This window comes from Drosophila gunungcola, assembly GCF_025200985.1.
Source record: "Drosophila gunungcola strain Sukarami chromosome 3L unlocalized genomic scaffold, Dgunungcola_SK_2 000009F, whole genome shotgun sequence".
In the NCBI taxonomy this organism is placed as follows: Eukaryota; Metazoa; Arthropoda; class Insecta; order Diptera; family Drosophilidae; genus Drosophila; species Drosophila gunungcola.
In genome coordinates, this window is record NW_026453181.1 from 38,686 (window position 1) to 49,367 (window position 10,682).

The 10,682-nt window shown below is 33.7% G+C and overlaps 1 protein-coding gene across 1 annotated transcript; it reads left to right on the forward strand.

Annotated features, from left to right (window-relative positions):
- The first annotated feature begins 590 nt into the window (after nt 1-590).
- Nucleotides 591-1,154, forward strand: LOC128259747 (protein new-glue 1-like). The gene has a single exon (XM_052992299.1). It carries the CDS (start codon nt 604-606, stop codon nt 946-948), a length of 345 nt encoding a protein of 114 aa, XP_052848259.1. The 5' UTR covers nt 591-603; the 3' UTR covers nt 949-1,154.
- The last annotated feature ends 9,528 nt before the right edge of the window (nt 1,155-10,682 follow it).

A 10,682-nucleotide genomic window follows, 5' to 3' on the forward strand; every position in this document is an offset into this window, starting at 1 on the left:
CTTTCCTAAGCAAGTTAATTTATTAATATTTTATAATTGGTTACTAATTTTCATTTTTTATATTAGAACATTCTAAAAATAAAATATGCGTTTAAACTAAAAACTAAAAAATTAGGCCGGGGTTTAAAAACATAATTTAAAATGAAAGCCATGATAAATTCATATGAAATAATCACAGCCTTCTATGAAAAAATATCAGCCTTGCATGAAATAATATAATCCAATATGAAAAAATTCCATCCTGATATGTAAAATACTATAGTGATATGGCAAGTTTGATAAGTGGTGTATATCAATCTGGTGTTAAATCATTTCGTATAATAATTCAAACTTAATTTGTTCCGAACACATAATTCCGAAATCCCAATACTTTGATACTTGGGATACCGACGAATTTATTGGTAAGGTCTTAATGATGTGATTGACCTTACAGGCCCAACAGTATTTGAGATCATGCCGAAGATATTGTCGAGACCGAAAAGCTGAGCAAATATTTTGTATTGTCGAGCAGCTACGGGGTATTTGTTGATTACAAGGTAAGTTCATGTCTGGTCCAGATTGCGTATAAAAGCCCACCCAGTTTTCGAGATCAGACATATCACAATGCGGTTCCTATTCGTTCTTGTCTTCGGCGTGCTCTTGTGCCTTGTCCAGGCTCAGGATGAGACCACCACTACCACCGCCGCCTCCTCAGACACCACCACTACCACCGCCGCCTCCTCCGACACCACCACTACCACCGCCGCCTCCTCCGACACCACCACTACCACCGCGTCCTCCTCCACCAAGTCCCCTTCGGCGGCGGAGGCCAAAAGGCGCAGACGAGCCCGCCGCCGTCGCCTGGCTCGGGAGCGCCAGCGCCGCGAGCGCAGGAGGCAGCGCAGGACTGAGAGGCTGCGCCTGCAACTGGAGAACCAGCGCCGTCTGATCAACCAGCTGCGCGGATAGGTGAAGCGGGTGCAGATGCCTTTGAAATTAAAGCAATATATAATATTTCCTTGGGTTCTTTAATGGAAAAACCAGCATGCAACAAGCAATAGGGCTACAAGTATAACAAAACATGAATTTAAGTCAAGAGCCATTCAATATGGAAAGCATACCTTTTCACCATCGTACATGCGTTTATGTTAAAGACCAATAAAGCTACATATGTCGACCTTTTAATTTTTCCGATCGTTCCTTTGGCAGCTATGTGATATTGTTGTCCGATTTCAATACCCTTGCAAAGGGTATTATAATTTCTGTCAGAAGTTTGCAACGCAGTGATGGACACGTTTCCGACCCTATGAATTATATATATTCTTGATCAGCAACACTAGGAAAGTCACACAAAACGTACCCAAACGCACAAAACGTACTCAAAAGTTGTATTTTTATTGCAGGTAGTACATAAGTCGGAACGATACGGATCGGACGACTAAATAAAATAGAAACAAACGGGAAAAAACATAAAAAAAATTTATACTTTGCTGTTAGTTAGTTCTTCGGTATATATGCAGTTATTGTTTATTATTTAAGAATTACGGCTTATATTTGATTAAGCTGGACGACTATATCATATACAGTAGCGGACATAGAAATCCGGATAAGCTGATAAGGGTGTTGGCTTTGCGATCGGAAAATTTAAGTCTCTGCGATATCATCGCTAAAGTATGCTTTTCAAATAATTTGAAACTTTCTTTAAAAATACAAAAAATTTAATTTTAATATTTTACTAATAATTTTAATTTAAGATTTAAAAAAAAAACCTTTTTAGAATCGAAAAAAAGTTGTTTTGGTTAGCAAATATATTCATTTAATTCGTTTAATAAAATTGTTCTGAAAACAAGAAACACATTTAAAAAAAATTTACAAATCAGACATTTTTTGCCTTCGATTATCACTACATAAGCCGGATTTTGAATTGTGACACCAAGGCGGCACACAATAAACAGCACTTATGGCCCACTGTAACAACAGCGGTCACACGCCAAATTTCGATGCAACAACAATACAGAAAACGCTCTTCGACTATTTACTAAAGAATATATTTGAGAACACCATTTTGAGAAACGCCTTATTAAATATGTGTGTAACTTCGAAAATATTCACCGGAACAATACATACTTTCTGTGTGCATGTATGTACATATAATTTTATTTAAATTCTAACTGTATATGGCTCTCGTCATGTGCGTAGAAAATCTTGATCGGTGCGGAGCCTTATTTCGACTCGATTTTCGTTCAATGATATGCTGAACTGTAGGCGGACATAAATTCACAATTTTGTCAGTTTCACGTTGGAAGACCCCATTTTTGAAACGTTGTAGGACTAGCTTCTCAAGTAATGAACGAGGACCCATTGCTTATTATTATTATTCATATTATTAAATAAATCTGAAAAAATTGTATGAAATCAAATTTTAAAATAGCTCTTTGCGTCTAAAAGTTACAGCTCAATACATTTCTAAATTGGCTCTGCATTAAAAAAGCTGTGAGTCACTGAATGCACTAAAAGCTGAATTAAATACGTCCTACTAAGTAATAAAACATTGTCATTAAGTACAGACACAATCTTAGAAGTGCTACAGTGACTCAACTAAAAAAGTGGTAGGAGCTCCTAAACTTGTCAAAGGATCTATATAAGGTTCAATTAGAACGCCAAGGCAGCACTCCTTTAGGAGCCAGTTGGAGGCGGCGCAAAAAAATCGCACCTGGACGGTGGTCGGTGTTGAATTGGAGAGCAAAATCGCAGGGAGCTGCATCTAGGCCGGGAAACCATGGAAGGGCTGCATCCAGAAATTAAGAAACTTCAAAAACTGCTTCATAATCTTCACCAGTAGATTGACAGTGTCGGTTCTGGCATCAGCGTAACGGGTAACGGGTAACGGGTAACGAACTATTGTGTGCAGAGGAGTGGCGACAGATGCTACGGCTCTTAAAACTTCGGGAACATTCTGGAATATGAAGGCCATAGAAACCGCGGATAGAGTATTGTGTACATACAACAGTTCTGCGAGTGCATTTCAGAGAGACGAAGTCGACGTCAACCAAATTACGATTCTGGATATTTCCAACAGCATCTGGCCCTTGTCGGTGAAACAAGCAATCAAGCAGATTTTTCTTCAGTTGGATTCCACTTGGCTTAGGAAATTCTGATGGTTTTTCCGGTAAATTTTCCTTTTGATCCTGGATCATACAATGGAAAGGCTGTGAAACTGACGAGTAAGTGTTCGATCAATAACAACTTGCTCTTAGTGGCAACGAGTCGAAGGCAGTCGTTTGGCAACAGAACGAGAAGTTTGCAGTTTACTTTCACAAGTGCGTTAACAATCACATAAGATTGTTTAAAATGTTTTGTTTTGAAAACTCTGACCAGCCAGTTATTTACAGAATGCTTGGTATGTGCCGACAACCCAGTATACTAGTATACCGTTGATAAAGGTTGCATGTGTGCCTTAAAATATAAAGTAAAAATCTCAGGAGAAGGCTAGTTTTTGATTGAGGAAAAGCTTATTGAACAGCCGAGAACAATGAATGTGGTTCTGGAAAACTTAAAACCTCCCAACTGCATACCAGTTAGTGAAAAAATTAAGGATATTATATTATGTACATGGACGACATATTAATTGTAAGCGAGAGTTTAGGAGAACACATTGAAATTTTAGAATATTGAAATTGGGAATGGAAAAAATGCAAAATTTGGTGTTTTATTTCAAACGATGAAATAAAAGCTAACGATAAGTGAAGCGATAGAAAAGTTTTCTATTCCGGAAAATAAGCAGGGAGTGTAAAATGTTCTGGATCTTTTGTTTTGTTTTAAAGTCTTAAAATTGTGACAGAATGCAAATCCCTAGCCTTAAAGCTCTTTAGAGCTGCAAGAGATCAATAATAAATTGGAACACAGGTCAAACAATAAAACGCAGACCTTTGTAATAAAAATGCATCCAAACATTAGTTTAAGGTCTATTTGAAATACACATTTTTTGTTAAGTGACTTATTTCGGTAAGGTTCGAGATATCGACCAAAGTGACGGGCCAATCTGTCAACATTACCTAGACAGAGATGAGCAAACTATCTTTACGTTCATTGTAATCGTTATGTTATCGAAATATTAACGGAATGAATGTTTCGATGTGCAACATATATATGCAACTACAAATTTTTTAAAACAAAAATCGCGTTCATCGTTAATTTCTTCCCGAATACCTTCTTCCCTTTCTGCACCATATCTGCCAAAAAAAAAACCATAACATTTTTAAGAAAAATCTACCGAAAACTTGTGCAACTGAATATATTTAAAAAACAACAAAATTTAAACCAATAATAAAAACCATAGGCAAATTAAACCAAAATTAAAATTTCAAAAACTATTTCATTAATTTAAATAAAAACGAGGACGGAAGATAGATTCGCCAAGCCGAAGATTAAATATCCTTGCAGACTTTGCCGAAATTGATAAAATAGCAAAAGTAGCGAGAAGAATAACAAAAGTGTAACGATTATTCCTATGGAAGCTATAAGAGCATGCATAAAAAAAAACAATTTAGAAAGATTCATGTCAATAGCTTATATACTGTGCGAAATATCCAGAAAAACATAGAATTTTAACCGATTTCACCCTATTCTTCCTATGGGAGCTATAGGATATAGACGTCCAATCGGCACGCGCTTTTACCCTGATCAAGGTATGCATTTGGAAAGATGCATGTCAATAGCTTTTAACACCGATTGTTCCTGTGGGAGCTATAGGATATAGAAATTTGATCCTTTTAGGAAGACTGTGAAAGTTTCAGATCGCTAGCCTTTAAAATGAGCTCGCAAACGGTATTGAAACAGGCGGACATGGCTATATCGACTATACTTTATGGGGACGGAAAAAAGTTATAATACCCTCTGCAAGGGTATACAAAACGTGATGTTGTTCGAGTGTGAAGCTTACACTGTAAACTGATTTTATGTCTAAGAAAAATAAAATTTTATCAATCGTCAAGCGTTAGATATTCGAAAATCTTTGAGATGAGCAATTAAGCGATAGTTTTGTAAAATATAGAAAAGAGTTAGTGATGCCACACCGGTCCAATTAATTGTGCGCCCATTTTAAAATGACAGTTTGGAGGCAAACAGTTTCTGCATTTTCCTGGTAAACAAGCAGCTTTACGCAAAAAACACTCAAATCACTTATCATGAAATGTGTATTTCAACTAGATCTTCAACCTTTTTTTAAGGTTTTTTTCTTTGAAGGGCTTATGTTATTGGATTTATTGACAAAATAACAAAAAATAATGGTTTTTACCGTTATTTTCCAAGAAGACGGTCTTGTCGCAAACTTTGACCTATTTTTTCGTAAACAGGACCCCAATATACATGGATCCTGAAAATATGAAACTGATCGGGTGTTGGGGCTTTTCCGAAGTTTATCCCAAGAAAGTAAGCAAACTTCGGAAAACTTTGCCGCTATTGCAAGAACAAATAATATTTGTATGTTAAAAACTTTGAAGCTTTAATGATTTTCAGCTAGATTATTTAATCGTTCTTATGGCAGCTAAATGATATCGCTCTCCGTTTTGAATTAAATTATTATTAAATTACATTAAATTAAATTAAAGCGTATTTCTGAATTATTAAATTATGTCAAAAAGAATTGTAAAGAAAAATCAAATATTGGGATGATTTCAAATTTTGAATATTTTTTTTTGGTTTTTTAATATTATGATTGTTTTCTTGGGAGCTATATGCTATAGTCTTTCGATTTCAATTAAATTAAAACCATGGGTCAGAAAAAATTAACAATTTTTATATCTCGAAGAATTTAAAAAAAATTGCAGTTATATTTTTTTTCCTTTTTTTCGCCGATTGTTCCTATGGGAGCTAAATACTATAGTCGTCCGATCCGTCTCGTTTCGACTTATATACTACCTGCAATATAAAGATAAATTTAGGGAAAGTTTGATGCAGATAGCTTTAAAAATGAGAGACTTGTTTGCGTAGAAACGGACGGACGGAAGGACATGACTAGATCGACTCTCCTAGTGATGCTGATCAAGAATATATATATAGATCGACTCTCCTAGTGATGCTGATCAAGAATATATGTATTTTATAGGGTCGGAAATGCCTCCTTTACTGGGTTGCTAACTGCGTTGCTGACTTTTGGAAAGAATAAAATGTTTGTAAAATGAAGGAAAAAGTCTCTGATCATATTCAAAATTGATTAAGGTGCATAACCTATTTTTTGAAAATAAGCAATAGATATGGACATTAACACAGTATACTAAAGGGCATTAAGCCCTTTGAAATAATTTACATAGATCGTTATGGGCTTCCACCGGCCCAATAGCAGATCGAAGAAAAATATATATTCGCTGTTGTGGATCTGTTGTAAGATTATTTAGGCTGCATACAACGAAAACGAAAGAGTTGACAAGGCATAAGGCTTACAGCAAACCTAAGCATATCACATCAGATCGTAGGAGTTGTTTTACTTTATGCGATTTTTGAAAATTCATGGAGGGTAGAAACATAATGAGATCAAAATCGCGACGGGCTCGGCACAAGGACACTAAAAGCTTAGGAGCTGTGATTGCAGAATTGAGGCAACCATAAAAGCGACAACATTGGCCACAACTTATTGAAAAAGTAAAGTTGATCCCAATTTAACTTGTTTCTGAAGAAAACAAAAAAACACGGTATTATTAAAAAAACAAAATTAAATATAAAAGATATAAGTTAAACGACTTTTAAATACATTTTTCTGAATTTCTCTGTTTAAGTGTTTGGAAAAGTATTTTTATACCCTTGCAGAGGGTATTATAATTTCAGTCAGAAGTTTGCAACGCAGTAAAGGACCCTATAAAGTATATATATTCTTGATCAGCATCACTAGGAGAGTCGATCTAGAAATATCCGTCTGTCCGTCCGTCTGTCCGTCCATTTTTTTATTAGTTCTTCGAGATACAGTAATGGTTTAATATTTCAGAATTACGGTTGAAATTTCATCAAAATTGGACGACTATAATTTTTTTTAGAAATTCTTAATAATAATAATAATTTAACAGTTCAGAACTACGCTTTTAATTTTATTAAAATCGGAAAACGATATTATATAGCTGCCATTGGAACTATCAAATAAGCTTCAAATAGCTTCAATGTAAACATATACGCAAGTCAATCATAATTTTAATGTTTTCAAGAATATTTAATTTTTGCAATAGCTGCAAGGGTATATGAACTTCGGCTTGCCGAAGTTTGCTTCCTTTCTTGTTTTAATATATATAATTTATTAAATAAAATCATAAATTAATACAATATATTAAGTTTTAAATATAGAATTTGATACAAAATTAGTTGGTTCTGCTGGCATTAATAACAAAAAATCAGAAAAGGAATAAAATTAAAGTTTAAATTTGGAAGGGCACGTTTGCAAAGCCAAGTCTTCCATTCTGATTTGTTAATTGATCGTGAATAATGTGTATTGCAGGCTGAATTAAAGTTACTTATCGCTTCACTTGCACTATTTCCAAATTACGAATTTTTTACACTTTTCCTTAAATGCCATTGTGACCTCAGCAATGTACCATAGTATCTACCAAAAATGTACTAAAAATGAAAATATGCGGCCAGTCTATTTTTTTCGAACACTTTTCGAACTAACTTAGTCCTGAAAAACATAACTATGTGTGTTGTTTTCATATAAAATTTAATTATTATTATTCATATCATAGTTTATATATAATATGCTTTCATATCTTATAGATATGAAAAAAATCGTTTTGGTATAAAAAAAATTGATATGGAAAAATTGAGGAGACTATACCGAACTGGTATTATTTTGCTTTTTTTCTCTGTGTAACAAATTTAATTCCTGCCTCTTCATCTAGTCTTTCCTTCAACTCATCACAAACTGTTCCCATTTGGGTTTTTATACCCTTGCAGAGGGTATTATAATTTCAGTCAGAAGTTTGCAACGCAGTGAAGGAGACGTTTCCAACCCTATAAAGTATATATATTCTTGATCAGCATCACTAGTAGAGTCGATCTAGCCATGTCCGTCTGTCCGTCTGTCCGTCCGTTTATATGCAATCTAGTCTCTCAGTTTTTAAGCTATCTGCATGAAACTTTCCCAAAAGTTGTCTTTCTATTGTAGGTAGTATATAAGTCGGAGCGAGCCGGATCGGACGACTATAGCCAATAGCTCCCATAGGAACAATCGGAAAAATAAATGAAAAAAAATTATAACTTTGCTGTTTTTTAATTTTTTTTAAGTTCTTCGACATTTAGCAATGGTTTCATACTTCAGAATTATGATTTAAATTTTATCAAAATCGGACGACTATAGCTTGTAGCTCCCATAGGAACAATCGGAAAAATAAATGAAAAAAAATTATAACTTTTCTGTTTTTTAATTTTTTTTTTAGTTCTTCGAGATATAGTAATGGTTAAATATTTCAGAATTACGGTTTAAATTTCATCAAAATCGGACGACTATAGCATATAGCTCCCATAGGAACAATCATAAAAGTAAATAAAAAAAAATTATAACTTTGGTGTTTTTAAATTTTTCTATAAGTTCTTCGAGATATAGTAATGGATAAATATTTCAGAATTACGGTTTAAATTTCATCAAAATCGGACGACTATAGCATATAGCTCCCATAGGAACAATCATAAAAATAAATGAAAAAAAATTATAGCTTTTCTGTTTTTTAATTTTTTTTTAAGTTCTTCGAGATATAGTAATGGTTAAATATTTCAGAATTACGGTTTAAATTTCATCAAAATCGGACGACTATAGCATATAGCTCCCATAGGAACAATCATAAAAATAAATGAAAAAAAATTATAGCTTTTCTGTTTTTTAATTTTTTTTTTAGTTCTTCGAGATATAGTAATGGATAAATATTTCAGAATTACGGTTAAAATTTCATCAAAATAGGACAACTATATCATATAGCTCCAATAGAAATAATAAAATTATATAAAATAACTACCTAATAATGAGCTGCAAATCATCATTGCTTCAATGTTTTTAGACATATACGCAAGTAAATCATAATTTTAATGTTTTCAAAAATATTAAATTCTTGCAATAGCTGCAAGGGTATATAAACTTCGGCTTGCCGAAGTTTGCTTCCTTTCTTGTTTTAAATAAAGTCTCACTAGGAAATTGTTTAATGCTAAATATAATTGTATTGCTCATAAAATGCTTTACTTTTATAATAAGTTTTGGCCAATGTTGTTGAAAATGCAGAAATCCTAAAAAATCGTTTCATTTATAACTTTTAAATTAAATTCTTTTTAAATAATACCGTGCCTTTTTGTTTTGTTCAGAAACAAGTTAAATTGGGATCAACTTCCTAGGGCTATTGTCAGCAGAAGATTAATACAAATGGTTATTAAATCATTTCGTATCACTGTGGACGACAGTACATGTAGTGACGATGAGCACCAAGAGCGTGTGCATAAAAAGATACTATTATATAGCTGCAGAATTAAAAATCAGCTGTGATGGTCCGCTCGTGACGAGTAATATACCAATTGAAAGGTATCGCTTAATGAATGAGAATTGCATACCAAGACTTTAGGAAAATTGATTGGTTGTGGAGAAAGGTCGGTGAAAGTGACATACTAAAATTTTTTTTATGTGGAGTAACTGAGCTTGGATTGGTATATTATTACACTTTTTTAACACAATAATCACGCTGAAATAATAAATGCCTGTTTAGGCAAAATACGTGGTTGAAGCGGTCCGAATCAAAACTTTTTTGTTGACCTGTTGACTTTATTAATGTTTTGTTTTCAGATCAGCTGAAATCGAAAGGTTGAAGGTTGATGTGCTCTGTGGAGTTCCGAACGTTTTCAACGGATGGACTCTGTGGAAAGAGGTCATTACTTTGAAAAATCTTCGAAAGAATAGTGTGGCTGCAAGTTTTTTGGTATTATAACGCGTTTGTCAACATTTTTTAAGGTAAGATGTTTTAGTGCTTACAAAAATAAAGATCTTGGTAAGTACGAACAAATTTAACTTTTTTAAATAGGGTGTAGTGTGTCATGAAGGATCCAGACCTTAAGCAATTTGTAGAGGACCAGGAAATTGATTCGTCCGCATATGAAAGCTTTCCTAAGCAAGTTAATTTATTAATATTGGTCACTAATTTTCATTTTTTATATTAGAACATTCTAAAAATAAAATATGCGTTTAAACTAAAAACTAAAAAATTAGGCCGGGTTTTAAAAACATAATTTAAAATGAAAGCCATGATAAACTCATATGAAATAATCACAGCCTTCTATGAAAAAATATCAGCCTTGCATGAAATAATATAATCCAATATGAAAAAATTCCATCCTGATATGTAAAATACTATAGTGATATGGCAAGTTTGATAAGTGGTGTATATCAATCTGGTGTTAAATCATTTCGTATAATAATTCAAACTTAATTTGTTCCGAACACATAATTCCGAAATCCCAATACTTTGATACTTGGGATACCGACGAATTTATTGGTAAGGTCTTAATGATGTGATTGACCTTACAGGCCCAACAGTATTTGAGATCATGCCGAAGATATTGTCGAGACCGAAAAGCTGAGCAAATATTTTGTATTGTCGAGCAGCTACGGGGTATTTGTTGATTACAAGGTAAGTTCATGTCTGGTCCAGATTGCGTATAAAAACCCACCCAGTTTTCGAGATCAGACA